General features: G+C 50.6%; 3 protein-coding genes and 1 long non-coding RNA gene across 9 annotated transcripts in view; 3 read left to right on the forward strand and 1 right to left on the reverse strand.

Annotated features, from left to right (window-relative positions):
* The window catches only part of LOC148662626 (uncharacterized), a 783,119-nt gene that overhangs the window by 426,770 nt on the left and 337,500 nt on the right, over positions 1-18,849 (forward strand). The gene's annotated exons all lie outside the window — the stretch shown is intronic.
* Positions 1-18,849, forward strand: part of LOC148662637 (uncharacterized) — a 186,980-nt gene that overhangs the window by 136,459 nt on the left and 31,672 nt on the right. The window lies entirely within an intron of this gene.
* Positions 743-17,746, reverse strand: LOC148662645 (globoside alpha-1,3-N-acetylgalactosaminyltransferase 1-like). Of its 5 annotated transcripts, none has more exons than XM_088632278.1 (8): positions 17,567-17,745; positions 15,078-15,138; positions 14,296-14,340; positions 13,062-13,106; positions 10,096-10,194; positions 8,837-8,872; positions 4,022-4,156; positions 743-3,353 (listed from the first exon to the last, which is right to left on the reverse strand). In XM_088632278.1, exons 2-8 carry the CDS (start codon positions 15,131-15,133, stop codon positions 2,666-2,668), a joined length of 1,104 nt encoding a protein of 367 aa, XP_088488404.1. In that variant the 5' UTR covers positions 15,134-15,138; positions 17,567-17,745; the 3' UTR covers positions 743-2,665. The 5 variants fall into 5 exon arrangements, with proteins under 5 accessions (XP_088488404.1, XP_088488405.1, XP_088488407.1 ...); XM_088632279.1 differs by having other exon boundaries at positions 10,096-10,140; positions 17,567-17,743; XM_088632281.1 differs by lacking the exon at positions 4,022-4,156 and having other exon boundaries at positions 17,567-17,746.
* Positions 10,451-18,849, forward strand: part of LOC148662646 (uncharacterized) — a 40,071-nt gene continuing 31,672 nt past the window's right edge. The window contains exon 1 of the long non-coding RNA XR_015936872.1: positions 10,451-10,616. This is a non-coding gene — a long non-coding RNA (uncharacterized LOC148662646). The remainder of the gene's footprint in view (positions 10,617-18,849) is intronic.

Here is an 18,849-nt window from a genome sequence, read left to right on the forward strand (position 1 = left end):
CAGATTTCCCAGTGGCTTCTGGGAAAATCGGCCCCTCCCCTTCCTCCCACTGGCACATTTCCCAGTGGCTTCTGGGAAAATTGCCCCCCCCCTCCCCCCTCCCCTTCCTCCCACTGGCACATTTCCCAGTGGCTTCTGGGAAAATTGGCCCCCGCCCCTTCCACCCACTGGCGCATTTCCCAGTGGCTTCTGGGAAAATTGGCCCCCGCCCCTTCCTCCCACTGGCACATTTCCCAGTGGCTTCTGGGAAAATTGGCCCCCGCCCCTTCCTCCCACTGGCACATTTCCCAGTGGCTTCTGGGAAAATTGGCCCCCACCCCTTCCTCCCACTGGCGCATTTCCCAGTGGCTTCTGGGAAAATTGGCCCCGTCCCTTCCTCCCACTGGCACATTTCCCAGTTGCTTCTGGGAAAATCGGCCCTGCCCTGCCATTGACTGGGGTCTCGTCCTAGTTGTACCCCATCTTGTGCCCGTTGGTCGCTGGGATAGGGTCTGGCTCCCCTGTCCCTCTAAATTGGATTAAGTGGATAGAAAATAGAGGGGCATCACATCTTTTAATTTTAATGATGTGAAATCAAAGTTAAGCCACTGCAGACCTCTAGAAATCCATCATATTCATCTTTGGTCAATCCCATCACACTGGGGATTAGATGGATGCCTATCTCCAAATCGGAGGACAGATTAAAAATGCATCTGTATTCACAACGACATACAGTCCTGTGTATAAAGACACTCATACAGTAAGCAGTTCAGGCTTTTATACAGACGTTATAAAAACAGTGCCTTTTAACGCAAGCTGCTTGGGCTGTATACTACAGTATATTGCCACCGAATCCCATTTTATACTTGGATATTCTGAACCATTCTGAAAGCTAAAGACTAAAGGATTCTAGTAGGGATCTGGATGAGATCCTGAGATCAGTTAGCTCCTAACTACAGTCTCCTGTTCTTTGCAATTTCCAGGTCCTGTCCAGAGATTAGGGGTGGGGAGGTGGGGTCTGAGATTGTCCGTGTGAGCAGAGACAATGGGGGAAATTTCACAAGCTGGTGTTAACTGGGAAAAAGAAAGTAGCAGATGACATTAACAAGTTCTAGAAACAAGAGTGAAGGCCAACTGCTTTGTGGGACTGATCGTGGGCTGCAGAGAAAGTTCTTACTCCACACCATCCGCAGAAGGCAGGTTTCGAACAACGGACGAGTTTGTAAGCTTTTTATCCCGTGCTTTTACACTTCAGTAAATTTTAACAGGCTCAGTTCCAGAAAATGAGACATTAAAAGAAGTTAACCTCCACCAAAAACATCCATAACCACACACACATACTCATGTGTGCATGTGCTGACGAAACAACAAGACACATGATTTGGGGAGCAGAGGGATGACTGGACTCTCTCTCTCTCGTGACGCGGTATTACCGTCGGATTTCCAGGTTGGGCAGGTATCAGCTGCAGCGATGGGAGAGCAACGCACATCGGGTGAATCGGAATCGTCTAGTCTGGTCTAGTTGTCCCGCACTTCCGCCAGGTTTTTGTCGATCGTCGGGAAGCGGACGAGCTGGACCTCGCCCGCGCGCTGCTTGTTGTCGTCCCACATGTACTCGGAGGAGAGCAACACGCATCGGGTGAATTGGAATCGTCTAGTCTGGTCTAGTTGTCCCGCACTTCCGCCAGGTTTTTGTTGATCGTCGGGAAGCGGACGAGCTGGACCTCGCCCGCGCGCTGCTTGTTGTCGTCCCACATGTACTCGGAGGAGAGCAAAGGGCATCGGGTGAATCGGAATCGTCTAGTCTGGTCTAGTTGTCCTGCACTTCCGCCAGGTTTTTATTGATCGTCGAGAAGCGGATGAGCTGGACCTCGCCCGCGCGCTGCTTGTTGTCGTCCCACATGTACTCGGAGGAGAGCAACACGCATCGGGTGAATCGGAATCGTCTAGTCTGGTCTAGTTGTCCCGCACTTCTGCCAGGTTTTTATTGATCGTCGAGAAGTGGACGAGCTGGACCTCGCCCGCACGCTGCTTGTTGTCGTCCCACATGTACTCATAGGAGAGCAACGCGCATCGGGTGAATCGGAGTCGTCTAGTCTGGTCTAGTTGTCCCGCACTTCCGCCAGGTTTTTATTGATCGTCGAGAAGCGGATGAGCTGGACCTCGCCCGCGCGCTGCTTGTTGTCGTCCCACATGTACTCGGAGGAGAGCAACACGCATCGGGTGAATTGGAATCGTCTAGTCTGGTCTAGTTGTCCCACACTTCCGCCGGGTTTTTATTGATCGTCGGGAAGCGGACGAGCTGGACCTCGCCCGCGCGCTGCTTGTTGTCGTCCCACATGTACTCGGAGGAGAGCAACACGCATCGGGTGAATTGGAATCGTCTAGTCTGGTCTAGTTGTCCCGCACTTCCGCCAGGTTTTTATTGATCGTCGAGAAGCGGATGAGCTGGACCTCGCCCCCGCGCTGCTTGTTGTCGTCCCACATGTACTCGGAGGAGAGCAACGCGCATCGGGTGAATCGGAGTCGTCTAGTCTGGTCTAGTTGTCCCGCACTTCCGCCAGGTTTTTATTGATCGTCGAGAAGCGGATGAGCTGGACCTCGCCCGCGCGCTGCTTGTTGTCGTCCCACATGTACCCGGAGGAGAGCAACGCGCATTGGGTGAATCGGAATCATCTAGTCTGGTCTAGTTGTCCCGCACTTCCGCCAGGTTTTTGTTGAGCGTGGAGAAGCGGATGACCTTGACCTCATTCCCTCGCTGCTTGTTGTCGTCCCACATGTACTCGGGGGAGAGCAGCTTGGTGGGCTTGTGGCGGATCAGGTACTTGTTGAGGTGGCTCTCCTCCTGCCAGGCCGCCTCGATGTCGTTCCTCTTGTCCACCAGCAGGTTCTCCTCGCAGGTCTTGACCAGCTGGTAAACATTGTCCACGAGACCCCCAAAGACGGCCGCCTGGTAGTAGAAATCACCCTGGTCAAGGGGGACGTTGGCGGCGGAGGCCGGCCGGCGCTCGTAGGGGAACCGGTTGCGGTCCTCTTGGTAGAACCACGCGTGGAGGGCGGCCACCAGCTCGCCCAGCACCTCCGCCCCCACGCGCTCGTGGAAGAACATGTCCACGTCCAGGCAGTAGATATACCGGGCCTCCCGCCGGATCTGCTCCTCGATGGTCTTCCGGATGATCTCCATCCGCCGCAGGGAGATCTCCTGCCAGCGGTCGAACTTGGGCACCCGGAGGGTGGTGAGGTTCCTCCCGGGGGCCAGGGACACCTTCGGCACCTCGCCCGGCTGGTCGGTGAAGACGTAGTAGTGCACCCGGAACCCCACCAGGTAGTGCTTCTCCGCCGACTCCAGGAACCCCTTCAGGAAGCGCATGTACCTGGGAAAAGAGCAAAATGGCAGAGTCTGGGAATGGTGCTGTTGAACGAGGGGGGGGGGGGGACATTTCGGCAGTGCGGTCAAATTGTCATAACGATGAAACGGGCCAATGAATATTAATTTAATTTAATTGCTTGCACTTATAGAGCGCTTTTCTGGACAGTCCACTCAAAGCGCTTTGCAGGTCATGGGGATCCCACTACCACCACCAGTGTGCAGCCTGTGTGGGTCCTGATGCCCCAGTATAATGACGGGGGACACTAGACTGTAAACAGGCGCCGTCCTTCGGATGAGACGTCAAACCGAGGTCCTGACTCTCTGTGGTCATTAACAATCCCAGGGCGTTTCTCGAAAAGAGTAGGGGTGTTACCCTGGTGTCCTGGCCAAATTTCCCATTGGCCCTTACCCATCATGGCCTCCTAATAACCCCCCTCTCTGAACTGAGCTTCTCCCCACTGAGAGCTGCTGTGTGGGGAGTGTTCTGGCGCACTATGGCTGCCGTCGCATCATCCCGGTGGGGGCTGCACACTGGTGGCGGTAGTGGGATTCCCCCTGACCTGTAAAGCGCTTTGAGTGGAGTGTCCAGAAAAGCGCTATAGAAGTGTAAGCAATTATTATTATTATTATTATTATACAAGAGAAAGGCTGGTGGCGATACAAACGTCTTACTTGCCGACCGCGAAGACAGTGGTCGCGATGGTCAGATCGAGGGGCTTGTAGAGGCCGTCGACGATCAAGGGGTCAAAGGTCCCTTCCCAGACGATGGGGGCCAGCCAGGGGGTGACGGTCAGCACGTCTCTCCTCCTGGGACACAAGAGGGACGATCAGAAGTCTGGAAAGGCTCCATCATTCCACGGCAGGCGGCCTGTCTCCCCTCTCTAACCCACTAACAGGATGTCCCGGACCCTTGACGCATTCGTTGGGAGATGATGGCTTTTACCACGCTGTAATGGAAAGTTACTTGGCTTTTATCCTTTAAAAGGGCCCTTTAGGGACAGAGCTGTGCCGCAGAAGCAGCCAGATGCTTAGAGCAGAGTGTGAGAGGACCCCCAGCTCGTCAAGAGCACGTCACAGCGTGTTTAAATAAAGTTTCTCTCTGCTGCTTGAAGAAGGGAGTGCGAGAAACTGTTTGATTAACTGCTCTTCTTTGCTTCAAGCAAACACCTATCAGGAATGGAAAATGGCTGCTTCACCTGTCCTTGAAGCGTTGTGAGGGAGAATTTTAGCATTTACCTCTTTTAAAGTGTATAAGATGGTGACCAGCTGGCTTTGAAAAATGCCTTTCACCCAGCCACAGTATGAAAGACCAATTGCGAGCGTATTATCTGACTTTTTGATATCAATGCTACAACAGCAGAATTTCCAGCTCGTTTCACACCTTTTATTTATACACGTCTTCTCGTCTGTATGCAAGGTGAAACTGCTTCTTATGAAGAACGTGGTCAATCACAAAGAAATGGTGGTGGGGAGAAAAACACCTCCTAATATGGAAACTCAGAATGAGCTTTCCTGTGTGAGTGTGCTGTATAAAACTCATTGCGTTTATCATCTCGGTGGAGAGGCTGCTCTCAGGTCAGTATGAGAGGTTACTCTCAGATCAGTATGAGAGGCTGCTCTCAGATCAGTATGAGAGGTGGCTCTCAGATCAGTATGAGAGGTTACTCTCAGATCAGTATGAGAGGCTGCTCTCAGATCAGTATGAGAGGTTACTCTCAGATCAGTATGAGAGGCTGCTCTCAGATCAGTATGAGAGGTTACTCTCAGATCAGTACGAGAGGTTACTCTCAGATCAGTACGAGAGGTTACTCTCAGATCAGTACGAGAGGCTGCTCTCAGATCAGTACGAGAGGCTGCTCACAGATCAGTACGAGAGGTTGCTCTCAGATCAGTACGAGAGGTTACACTCATATCAGTACGAGAGGTTGCTCTCAGATCAGTACGAGAGGCTGCTCTCAGATCAGTACGAGAGGTTTATCTCAGATCAGTACGAGAGGTTACTCTCAGATCAGTACGAGAGGCTGCTCTCAGATCAGTGTGAGAGGTTACACTCAGATCAGTGTGAGAGGTTACACTCAGATCAGTATGAGAGGTTACTCTCAGATCAGTATGAGAGGTTACTCTCAGATCAGTATGAGAGGCTGCTCTGAGATCAGTATGAGAGGTTACTCTCAGATCAGTATGAGAGGCTGCTCTCAGATCAGTATGAGAGGTTACTCTCAGATCAGTACGAGAGGTTACACTCAGATCAGTACGAGAGGTTACTCTCAGATCAGTACGAGAGGTTGCTCTCAGATCAGTACGAGAGGTTGCTCTCAGATCAGTACGAGAGGCTGCTCTCAGATCAGTACGAGAGGCTGCTCTCAGATCAGTACGAGAGGTTACTCTCAGATCAGTACGAGAGGTTACTCTCAGATCAGTACGAGAGGCTGCTCTCAGATCAGTACGAGAGGCTGCTCTCAGATCAGTATGAGAGGTTACTCTCAGATCAGTACGAGAGGTTACACTCAGATCAGTACGAGAGGTTACTCTCAGATCAGTACGAGAGGTTGCTCTCAGATCAGTACGAGAGGCTGCTCTCAGATCAGTACGAGAGGTTACACTCATATCAGTACGAGAGGTTACTCTCAGATCAGTAGGAGAGGTTACTCTCAGATCAGTACGAGAGGTTACTCTCAGATCAGTACGAGAGGCTGCTCTCAGATCAGTACGAGAGGCTGCTCTCAGATCAGTACGAGAGGCTGCTCTCAGATCAGTACGAGAGGCTGCTCTCAGATCAGTACGAGAGGCTGCTCTCAGATCAGTACGAGAGGCTGCTCTCAGATCAGTACGAGAGGCTGCTCTCAGATCAGTACGAGAGGCTGCTCTCAGATCAGTACGAGAGGTTACTCTCAGATCAGTACGAGAGGTTGCTCTCAGATCAGTACGAGAGGTTGCTCACAGATCAGTACGAGAGGTTACACTCAGATCAGTACGAGAGGTTACTCTCAGATCAGTACGAGAGGTTACTCTCAGATCAGTACGAGAGGTTACTCTCAGATCAGTATGAGAGGCTGCTCTCAGATCTGCATGATTATATCCTCCCCATGCGCATGAATACAGGACTCTGCTTGACCACCCCTCACCCGAGTGAAGACCTTTCTTCGCCAGGTGCATCAGCTGAAAAAGAGATCTGAAACAAGGAGCTCTCCCTGCTTGCTTTCGAATCAGCCCTCACTTCTCTGCACAGACGGCTTTTTCCCACATTGCAATACGAATCAAGACCTCGCCGAGTGAAGGAGAACACCCCTCCCGGCTCTTCTTCGAGAAAATCCCACGACAGCGAAGGGAAACCTTGCCCTCGATTTCGAGACGCCATTGGCCGGCAAACACTTCTTGCAGGTCGCGTTAGGCCATCTCCGTGGCGAAATGTCCGCTGTCCGTATTCGCTCGTGCACAGTGACTAGTGAGCAGGAAGGGTCACAAGTCACAGGACCAACGTGGCGACTCTACTGAGCTTTCACAAGAGTGCACGCCTTGGCGCTTGATTTGAAACGGGTCGTGTTTTGGCCCTAGAATGTCAGCGCATGCCTTTTGTCACGGAGATCTGATTCCCAGTGTGCACCCTCAAAAAACAATCTTTTTTTTTAGTTTTCGGCGAGTGAAAGCTGGATGGAACAGGTGGAGAGAAATGACTGGATTAATCGGTGACAGGAAAATTCCTAGACAAAATGCAAAATGTACAAGACCCTGATTAGACCCGTACTACTGTGTGGAGCTGATTGCTCGGCAGTTGGGAAAGAGGGAAGGGAACTTGAGGAGAAGAACTGAATTGAGGATAATAATAATAATAATTGCTGACACTTATACAGCGCTTTTCTGGACACTCCACTCAAAGCGCTGTACAGGTCAGGGGGAATCCCACTACCGCCCCCAGTGCGCAGCCCCACCTGGATGATGCGACGGCAGCCATAGTGCGCCAGAACGCTCCCCACACAGCAGCTCTCAGTGGGGAGGAGAGCAGAGGGATGGAGCCAGTTCAGAGAGGGGGGTTATTAGGAGGCCATGATGGGTAAGGGCCAATGGGAAATTTGGCCAGGACGCCGGGGTTACACCCCCTACTCTTTTCGAGAAACGCCCTGGGATTGTTAATGACCACAGAGAGTCAGGACCTCGGTTTGACGTCTCATCCGCAGGACAGCGCCTGTTTACAGTCCAGTGTCCCCCGTCACTATACTGGGGCATCAGGACCCACACAGACCGCAGGGTGAGAGCGCCCCCTGCTGGCCCCACTCACACCTCTCCCAGCAGCAACCTCAGTTTTTCCCAGGAGGTCTCCCCTCCAGGTACTGACCAGGCTCCCACCTGCTGAGCTCCAGTGGGGAGGAGGCTGCCAATTGTGAGTTGCAGGGTGACATGGCTGCTAAACAACAAAGGCTGTTGAGACGGATTCTGCAGATTTCAATGAAGGGTAAGATCAGAAATGAGGAAATCATGTGGATGTGGTGGAGAAGATGCGAGAGGCGAGGTTACGGCGGTACGGACAGATCGCGAGGAGGGACGTTGAGGAAGTAACAAAAAGGGCGATGGGATCTGAGGTGGAAGGTGATAGAGGAAGAGGCAGGCCTAGAAAGAGATGGATAGACTGTGTGAGAAAAGCTATGGAGGTCCAGTGGTGTGAAAAAGTGTTTGCCCCCTTCCTGATTTCTTTTTTGCAGGTTGGTCACACTGAAATGTTTCAGATCGTCCCCAAAAAATTGACATATTTGACAAGGAGAACACAAGGAAACACAAAATGCAGTTTTCTTTAAACGAAGGTTTTTAATATTAAGGGGGAGGAAAAAAATCCAAATCTACTTGTACACGGCCCTGTGTGAAAAAGTGATTGCCACCCAGCCCTGTTAAAACATAAATCATCCTTGGAAAGCCGAGTTCAATGTCTCTAGCCACACCCAGGCCTGATTACCGCCACACCCGTTCCCAATCAAGAAATCACTTCGATAGGACCCGCCTGACGAAGTGAAGCGGACCAAAAGATCCTCAAAAGCCAGACGTCGTGCCGCGATCCAACGAAATTCGGGCACAAATGAGAAACGGAGTAATTGTTCGTGAACCTCAAGCCGAAGTTTGAAGATATAACAGAGGGGACGATCACTTTTTCCCCACAGGGCCATGTAGGTTTGGGGTTCCCGCCCCCCCACCCCTTAATAATAAAAACCTTCATTTAAAAAAAACTGCACTTTGTGGTTTACTTGTGTTCTCTTGGTCGAGTATTTCAATTTGTTCGCTGAGCTGCGACATTGCAGTGTGACCAACGCGCAAAAAAAATCAGAAATCAGGAAGGGAGGTGGGAAACGCTTTTTCACACCACCACATGTGAAGGGAGCGCGGAAGACTTGCTCGACGGAGACCAGTGGAGACGTTCTTAGCAGGTTCTCCAAAAACCGGCTTTTTTTTTCCCTTTGAAATCGGATCTGAAGGGTCTCGCCTCGACAAGAGGGTACTCACGGGGGATCCATCACTCTCCTCTGTTTGTAAACCAACCTGGAAAAAGGAAGAGACATATTTTAGGTCCGGAAATTTGAAAAGCGCAGGCCTGTAGAATTCTGTTCCACGTGTTCGTTCATTACTACTGCTCAGACAAGCAGACCAGTTCCTCTTTTCTTCCCCTGACTCTGGAAGGAAGGGCTTTGTAGCTCTGGAAATGAAGGAGACAACTTGTCCAGGTAATAAAAATAATAATTGCTTACACTTATAGAGCGCTTTTCTGGACACTCCACTCACAGTGCTTTACAGGTCATGGGGAATCCCACTCCCGCCACCAGTGTGCAGCCCCCACCTGGATGATGCGACGGCAGCCATGGTGCGCCAGAACGCTCCCCACACAGCAGCTCTCAGTGGGGAGGAGAGCAGAGTGATGAAGCCAGTTCAGAGAGGGGGGGTTATTAGGAGGCCACGATTGGTAAGGGCCAATGGGAAATTTGGCCAGGACGCCGGGGTTACACCCCTACTCTTTTCGAGAGACGCCCTGGGATTGTTAATGAGCACAGAGAGTCAGGACCTCGGTTTGACGTCTCACCCGAAGGACGGCGCCTGTTTCCAGTCCAGTGTCCCCCGTCACTATACTGGGGCATCAGGACCCACACGGACCGCAGGGTGAGAGCGCCCCCTGCTGGCCCCACTCACACCTCTCCCAGCAGCAACCATAGTTTTTCCCAGGAGGTCTCCCCTCCAGGTACTGACCAGGCTCACACCTGCTGAGCTCCAGTGGGGGGGGGGGGGGGGGGCGGGCTGCCAGCTGGGAGTTACAGAGTGATACAGCTGCTGGCACTGAGGTGGATATGAGGTGATAAAGAGTTCAAAGGTTTCTACCGAGCGACAAAAGGTTTTCCAGTTCCGTAGTCACACAGGCCCCAAGGTTCTGGGAGTACTCCTTGCTAATTCTGCTATGCCCTTGTTTTCCTTATTTCTCGCCCTTGGACTCCTGCTGACCACTCTGTTGCTTAGCGACGCTAGCGATAATGATCTCCCCCCCCCAGCCTGCTTACAATACCATACATAAGCGAGCAAGACCCACTGCAATTTGAGCTCCACTTTGCTAATCTGCTACTGTATGTGCTTGCGCCATGTGTACACAATAAAGACTCCCCTCTCGATCTGAACCCGAGTTACGTTTCTGAATTCAACAGATACGACTTAAACTGGCAGCTCCAGTTGATCAGAAAGGCGCTGGACAGGTTTCTCGGCGGACAAACCGAGGCACTCACCCCTCCGGACTGACACTGATCCCTTGGACGTCGTCACACCCTCTTCTGTTGAATTCAAAATGACAGCCGTGAGCCGCATTGCTGGGGTGTCGCGTGTAGCTAAGGTCGTGCAGAGGTCAGGGGTCAAAATCAGCCCTCTCAGTTTATTCTCAGTTTTACTCTCGCTTATTATCCGGTCTCACAGCTTCATCAAATTCGTCTTTAGCCCTCTTGAGTGCAGGGTGCTCATTGCAGTACGAATGACCAAGCGCTCGTTTGCCTCCTTAATTATGGCTAGACAGGATAGCAATGTGTAGTGGAAACCACACAACGACAGTAATAATTGCTCACGCTTATAGAGCGCTTTGCTGGACACTCCACTCAACGCGCTGTACAGCTCAGGGGGAATCCCACTACTGCCACCAATGTGCAGCCCCCACCCTGGATGATGCGACGGCAGCCATAGTGCGCCAGAACGCTCCCCACACAGCAGCTCTCAGTGGGGAGGAGAGCAGAGGGATGAAGCCAGTTCAGAGAGGGGGGTTATTAGGAGGCCATGATGGGTAAGGGCCAATGGGAAATTTGGCCAGGACGCCGGGGTTACACCCCTACTCTTTTCGAGAAACACCCTGGGATTTTTAATGACCACAGAGAGTCAGGACCTCGGTTTTACGTCTCATCCGAAAGACGGTGCCTGTTTACAGTCCAGTGTCCCCCGTCACTATACTGGGGTATTAGGACCCACACGGACCGCAGGGTGAGCGCCCCCTGCTGGCCCCACTAACACCTCTTCCAGCAGCAACCTTAGTTTTTCCCAGGAGGTCTCCCCTCCAGGTACTGACCAGGCTCCCACCTGCTGAGCTCCAGTGGGGGGGGCTGCCAGTTGTGAGTTGCAGGGTGATATGGCCGCTGGCTCAGATCAGGTTCTTGAGGTGAGCAGGAAAGCAGATCCTTATGTACAGTATGCATACAGGAGCACAGTACAGAATACAGTTCTGAATTAAGCTCAAATTGAACACAGCAGTTTTCCCCCTTTTTATACAGCGAGATGCACACCAATTTATTCATACAAGCCGAAACAATAGCAGATATTCCAGCAGAAAAACAAAAAAGTCTACAAGATATTTTCTGAGGCGATTTCGGTTGTTGGTGCCCTAAGGGAACATTTCGTTTCACAACGGACTATCTCTCCCCTGATAAAAGAGAGTCGCGTGCAACTGTAGCTATCAGCTATTCTAAGAACAGGACCTGTTGTTCCGTTTCTTGGAGCACAAAATTCGGAACCCTTTGGAATTCTTCAGCAAAAACAGTTTTCCGATTTTTTTCCACCCAATACCAACACTTGGATCCAAAGGGATTTGCATTTTGTAATGGAAAGTTGGGGAGAACAAGTGTTTCATCCTCAAAATGTCGTTTGGGGGACAGAACTGTGCTACAGAAGCAGCCAGATACTTAGAACACAGTGTGAGAGCACCCCCAGCTCGTCAAGGGCACGGGGTGTTTAAAACAAAGTTTATCTCTGCTGCCTGAAGAACAGAGTATGAGAAACTATGTGAATAACTGCTCTTCTCTGCTTAAAGCAGAAACCAATCAGGAATGAAAAATGACTGCTTCGCCTGTCCCTGAAGTGTTGCATCAGCTTAAAATAAAGATATAAAACAAGGTGCTCTCCCTGCTTGCTTTTGAATCAGCTTTCACTTCTCTGCACAGACCAGTGATGGCTTTTTCCCATATTACCAGCAGCCCTATCACTCCACAACTCCCAGCTGGCAGCCCCCCACTGAAGCTCAGCAGGTGTGAGCCTGGTCAGTACCTGGAGGGGAGACTCCTGGGAAAAACTCAGGTTGCTGCTGGAAGAGGTGTGAGTGGGGCCAGCAGGGGGCGCTCTCACCCTGCGGTCTGTGTGGGTCCTGATGCCCCAGTATAGTGACGGGGGACACTGGACTGTAAACAGGCGCCATCCTTCGGATGAGACATCAAACCGAGGTCCTGACTCTCTGTGGTCATTAAAAATCCCAGGGCGTTTCTCGAAAAGAGTAGGGATGTTACCCCAGTGTCCTGGCCAAATTTCCCATTGGCCCTTACCCATCATGGCCTCCTAATAACCCCCCTCTCTGAACTGGCTTCATCCCTCTGCTCTCCTCCCCACTGAGAGCTGCTGTGTGGGGAGCGTTCTGGCGCACTATGGCTGCCGTCGCCTCATCCAGGTGGGGGCTGCACACTGGTGGCGGTAGTGGGATTCCCCCTGACCTGTCCAGCGCTTCGAGTGGAGTGTCCAGAAAAGCGCTCTAGAAGTGTAAGCAATTATTACTGTATGGCAATATGAATCAAGACCTTACTGAGGGAATGAGAATACCTCTCCTGACTCTTCTTTGATCAAATTCCACGACAATTTTTGCGCCTATTTCTGCAGCTGGGGTATTTTGACGGCACCCGCTGCTGAGGCGAAGTCACTTGTGTAGGGTACCGACAGCAGCTTCATTCAAGTTGGAGGAGCCAAATCCACAAACCCACAGAACCCAAGGCCAAGGTAGATAGGATCACTCTCAGTAACCAGTGGGTTGCAAGTGAAATGCTTCAGGAACACAGCGGATCCATCGCGCGGCGCTTGCTGAGAAATCTTGTTTCACCACAGGGCTCATCGACTCTTTGAACAATTAGCCTTCCTACCCCTTAACTGAGACCGGGGTGCCAAGATCTCTCGTGCGAGAAATAAAGCATTTTCGCAAACCCTACCGTGAAAGTTAACTTGCAAAACCATGTTTTGAAATGATCGAAATACTTCCATCTCGGATTTACATACCCTACTTTCAGAGTAGCACTCTGCGCTACCAGAGAATCTAGATAACATTTAGGGAGTTATGGTGAACATTTAAGTGAATCATCTGTTATTAGAGAGAGAGAGAGAGAGAGAGAGAGAGAGAGAGAGAGAGAGAGAGAGAGAGGTGCTTGTTCGCTGTATAACAAATGTAGAAAAGCATACATACTCTGCAGAGCGATGGGGAATTTCCAGCAGGGATACATCCAGATATCTGTTGAGGAAAAAATCAAGCATATCTGTAACACTGGTCGATCTCAAAGTCTTTTCTGTTCCATCACAAATGGGGAAACAGTTCTGACAGATGTACCAAAAAAAGTGTATTTTTCTGCAAGCAGTATTTGTCACTGTTGTAGATATCTGGTTCTGGCTTGAGAGCATTTTTTGAAGCGACACCTGTTGTTGTATGTGACACGACATCAGCCATCAAGGGTGGAGGGGGTTGAACAAGCTGCCCAGCCATGTAGTTCAAGCCGATACCTTGGCTTCTCTCCAGACACAGCTGGATGAGATCCTCCAATCTGGGCAGACTACTGTACACCAAGGGTGGTGGGGGTGGGGAACAGTAGTCTGCCCGGATTGGAGGATCTCATCCAGCTGTGTCTTCAGAGAAGCCAGGGTATTGGCTTCAACCACATGGCTGGGCAGGTTGTTCCCCACCCCCACCACCCTTGGTGTACAGTAGTCTCTCCAGATTGGAGGAGCTCACCCAGCTGTGTCTTGAGAGAAGCCATTTTGTTCCCCACCCCCACCACCCTTGGTGTACAAGATGCCCAACATGTTGTTGAAGCTGATACCGTTGCTTCTCTCCAGATACAGCTGGATGAGAGTCTCCAATTCGGCCAGACTACTGTACACCAAGGGTGGTGGGGGTGGGGAACAAGCTGCCCAGCCATGTGGTTGAAGCCAGTACCCCGGCTTCTCTCAAGACACAGCTGGATGAGATTCTCCAATCCGGGCAGACTACTGTACGCCAAGGGTGGTGGAGGTGGGGAACAAGCTGCCCAGCCCTGTGGTTGAAGCCGATACCCTGGCTCCTCTCCAGACACAGCTGGGTGAGCTCCTCCCATTACCAACAAACCCCAATTCGAGACCGTTGGACCAAACTGGTCTCCTCTAGCTTGTCACCTGTACGGTCTTAATTCCAAAATGAGCTCCTAGTGCCCATGACAGAAACTGTTTAACCTGGAGATGTGTGTTGGGGAGGGGGGGGGGGGGACAAGACCTCACATCCTGGCAGCCCAAGAGGCTTCTGGTTCTCCTTGTACCCGAGTCCTTAATTACTTAATTAGATTTGTTCCTTGTTCTGCCAGACAGAGGACAGGAACATGGCCGCTAGTTTCACTGCTGTTCCTTCAAGGAACTTTGGGGTTCCTAGTTCCGGCTCGTCCCGTAGCCCCTACCTCCGCAACGGAGAGGTGGGGAAGGTCTGGTGCATCCAGAGGCCCCTGTGAGTGGGGGAAGAAAAAGAGAACAACAGTTATCTCTTCCATCATCAGCCCAACAGGAGACAGATCTCATCCCACCTGTGGTCAACTCACTGACCCCAGCAGCCCCTATCACTCTGAAACTCCCAGCTGGCAGCCCCCCCCACTGGAGCTCAGCGGGTGTGAGCCTGGTCAGTACCTGGAGGGGAGACCTCCTGGGAAAAACTGAGGCTGCTGCTGGAAGAGGTGTGAGTGGGGGCCAGCAGGGGGCGCTCTCACCCTGCGGTCTGTGTGGGTCCTGATGCCCAAGTATAGTGATGGGGGACACTAGACTGTAAACAGGCGCCGTCCTTCGGATGAGATGTAAAACCGAGGTCCTGACTCTCTGTGGTCATTAACAATCCCGGGGTGTCTCTCGAAAAGAGTAGGGGTGTAACCCCGGCGTCCTGGCCAAATTTCCCATGGGCCCTTACCAATCATGGCCTCCTAATAACCCCCCTCTCTGAACTGGCTTCATCCTCCCCTGCTCTCCTCCCCACTGAGAGCTGGTGTGTGGGGAGCGTTCTGGCGCACTATGGCTGCCGTCGCATCATCCAGGTGGGGGCTGCACATTGGTGGCGGTAGTGGGATTCCCCCTGACCTGTCAAGCGCTTTGAGTGGAGTGTCCAGAAAAGCGCTCTATAAGTGTAAGCCATTATAGCAAGCGCTATATAAGTGTAACAGACACAGAAGTAAAAGAAAGTTTTAATCACACTTACCCTAGTGAAAACGCCACTCCAGCTAGAAAATATGGCAAAAATTTGCAGGTCCCCATTCTCCCTGCATAAAAAGAAAAACATATAAATGAGAAAAAACAATTCGCAGCCCTGAGCTCTTCATTAACGTCAAGACAAGGGAACGAGGCTCCACAAGGAAGCCAAGCTCTTCGAACAAGACTGCAGATGTACTGAGAATCATTAAAATACCGAGAGTTCGTCCAGACGAAGGACATCAACTTTAACAATAATAATAATTGCTTACACTTATAGAGCGCTTTTCTGGACACTCCACTCAAAGCGCTTGACAGGTCAGGGGGAATCCCACTACCGCTACCAATGTGCAGCCCCCACCTGGATGATGCGACGGCAGCCATAGTGCACCAGAACGCTCCCCACACACCAGCTCTCAGTGGGGAGGAGAGCAGAGGGATGGAGCCAGTTCAGAGAGGGGGGTTATTAGGAGGCCATGATTGGTAAGGGCCCATGGGAAATTTGGCCAGGACGCCGGGGTTACACCCCTACTCTTTTCGAGAAACGCCCTGGGATTGTTAATTTTTAAGATGTATAGCTGTTTTTTTTCTTTTCCAAGACAATTTCTCGTTTTGCGCTGCCAAAACGGTATTCATAAGGAGGACAACTCACCTGCGGCGGTGTCGTCCTAGCTACGCTCTTGTCAGAAAAGCTAAAATCATGATATTCGCTTAAAAATACTCAATCTGAAAATCCATCCGCATGATCTCGGAACCCCGTTCACAATTTTAAAAGTCCAGACGCGCACTGAAGCCCTGTTGATATCCGTTAAAAACCCATGAGAAAAAAGCTACCAAAACTCAAATACAAGTTTACACAGAGATCAAAAGCCGTTTCTAGTATTGTCAGCATTACCGTAGAAGAATTAAATACCACAGTAAAGATTTGCTGGTGAATTTTTAACTTCTCGACCAAGAGCTGGAATTCGAGCGCAAAGTTCAACTGTAACCTGAGGCGCCGTCAGCGAAACATACCTAGAAGATACTATCTCTTCGTCATACCTAGAAGATAGTAGTTCAGGTGGGGAGCTGCGTCAGCATGCGTAGGCTGCAAAGGAACAAGTAATAGGTTTATTCCAGTAATAGGTTTATTGACACCTGAAGAAGGCTCCACGGCCGAAACGTTGTGTTCTCTTTCTTCTTTTTTTCAGCATGGAATAAACCTATTACTTGTTCCTTTGCATACCTAGAAGATGATTCCTTCAGCACGGTGCCTGATAATGATTAAATAACGGATCTTAACTTAACGCTCAAGGTCATTTTTGTTGCTCACTCCAGAACACCTCACCTCACGCTACGCCCTCGTCCGAAAAGCTAAAATCATGATATTCGCTTAAAAATACTAAATCTGAAAATCCATCCGCATGATCTCGGAACCCCGTTCTGAGATTCTTGCAGGACATCACCAGGAAGGCGACGGAACACTGTATGTAGCATTAAAGTAAGCGCAAGATCCTTTTGAACAGCTGCGTGCCAAATTGCTCGGCGATATCGGCTGCCGCCTGTGAAGACCGCGCTCAGTGCGTTTTCAGCGCAAATGGAGAGAAAGAAATAGACAGAAACAGACCCCCCTGTGACTCTCCTGAACAGTTCTCGAGAAACACCGGGCTAGCGTTAAAACGTCTCCTCTTTAAAAGCTTGGTGCATCTCTCCAGCCGCAAACCGGTTTCGCCATTTTTTAAAAAAAGTCCGGCCGCGCACTGAAGCCCCGTCGCTGTCCGTTTTAAAACCCCATTAGGAAAAAGCCAACCACAAATTCAAATAAAAGTCTACATAGAGATCAAGAGCTAGCAGCCATCATCCAGGTGGGGGCTGCACACTGGTGGCGGTAGTGGGATTCCCCCTGACCTGTCAAGCGCTTTGAGTGGAGTGTCCAGAAAAGCGCTCTATAAGAGTACCCAATTATTAATTATAGCAATTATCCAAAGCCGTTTCTAGTATTATCATCAGCGTTACCGTAGAAGAATGAAATACCACAGTAAAGATTTGCGACCTGAAAACTGGTGAATTTTTAACTTCTCGACCAAGAGCTGGAATTCGAGCGCAAAGTTCAACTGTAACCTGAGTTACCATACCTAAAAGATGATTCCTTCAGCACGGTGCCTGATAATGATTAACTAACGGATCTTAACTTAACGCTCATGATACTTTCTGCTGCTCACTCCGGTAAAAAGACAAGCTGCGCTATCAGCTGCCGGGATCCGTGGACGAGAATCGTTTTTCCCCCCTCAACGAGGAGAACTGTTAAACGTCAAGTTTCAATATTTATTTTTTTTTGGTTCAGTGTCTCGGCTGTTCTTGGGCTGATGGGTGCGGGGTTTGTTTGTTTTTTTTTTTGTATGCTTGTTTCTGATTTACTGTTAACCCAAACCGTCTCGAATAATAATTTTTAATTGTTTTAATTTAAACAACAACAAAAAAAAAAAACCGCATGGAAAGGCAACAGCCAGAGGTCCTCACCTGTCGCTGGTTGGGGTGTGGGTAGGTAGACGTCCGCCCCGGTGATCTCCAGCTGCTCCTGTTCCTCGGCAACAGCTCTGTCGTCTTGTTGGAGGGGTGAGAAAAAACCAAACTGCGGATCAGGATATCGGAGAAAACTGCACGCCTCTCGCCGTGGTTACAGCTTTCTGCGTGAAGAAACCCCGCACTCTCCGAGCCGACAGCCCCACGCCCCTCGCCCCTCGCCCGCAGGCGCCGTGCTCCTGCTGACGTTCGTCCTCAGAGACCGCCCCCAGCGCCTGGGGAGGTCTGTTTTCATCTGGTCTGTAGGTCCTGGCAGACAGCGCCAAGGTAACGCAAAGATGAAACGGATCGGCACAATCATAGTCTCCGTCTCCTCTGCGAGATCGGGCTCCTCGGTTATGTAGAGGCGGCTCTGGGGCTCAGGATCTGCGCCCGGGGCTGGGAGGGGTTTGCCGGTTCAAATCCCGCAGCCGGCAGAGGAATCCTACTCCGTTGCCGCCCCCCCCCTGAGCGAGGCCCTGAACCCCAGCTGCTCTAGGGGTGCTGACCCTGCGCCCTGACCCCCCCAGCTGCTCTCTCTCCCCGTCTTGTGTGTCTCCTGGAGAGCCAGCAGGGGTCTGCGACAAGACCGATTCCTCATGCCAGAAATCGTATAGGGCCGATAAAGCAACATTATCGTAGAGGGTTCACTCATTAATTAGTATCGTCCCTAATTAAAAAGTGGCGGTGTACTGGTTGTAGCTGGTAGTCGGAGGATTGCGGGTACTTTCATGAAACGAGACAGTGTTTAGATCTTAGTGGTCGTTTTACAGAGAGGCCAGCCTTTTACCAGCTCTTTGCGGCGTTAAAAAAAAAGTGACCGTTTCAGCTGTAGGTTCTGGCATGTATATTTTGCAAAGAGAAATGCTCCGGTACTTACGAATAGAGGATCAGTGGACGCTCGTTTACCCAGTGGGCAAAAGACGTATAATATACGTCTATTAAACGCATACCTTAGACGTCTAAATGTGGTCTACAATTCGTCTAGAATGAAATTCTAATATACGTCTAAAGTTATACGTCAATTATACGTCTATGTTTAGACGTTCATTATACATAAATGGTTGGAGTTCTATTATACGGATAAATTTAGAGGACTATTATACATATATTGTTGGAGTTCCGGATAACTTTAGAGGTCTATTATACGGATAACTTTAGAGGACTATTATACGTATATGGTTAGAGGTCTATTATACGGATAACATTAGAGGTCTATTATACGTATATGGGTAGAGGTC

The sequence above is a fragment of the Lepisosteus platostomus genome, chromosome 5 (genome assembly GCF_059453375.1).
Source record: "Lepisosteus platostomus isolate fLepPlt1 chromosome 5, fLepPlt1.hap1, whole genome shotgun sequence".
NCBI lineage: Eukaryota > Metazoa > Chordata > Actinopteri > Semionotiformes > Lepisosteidae > Lepisosteus > Lepisosteus platostomus.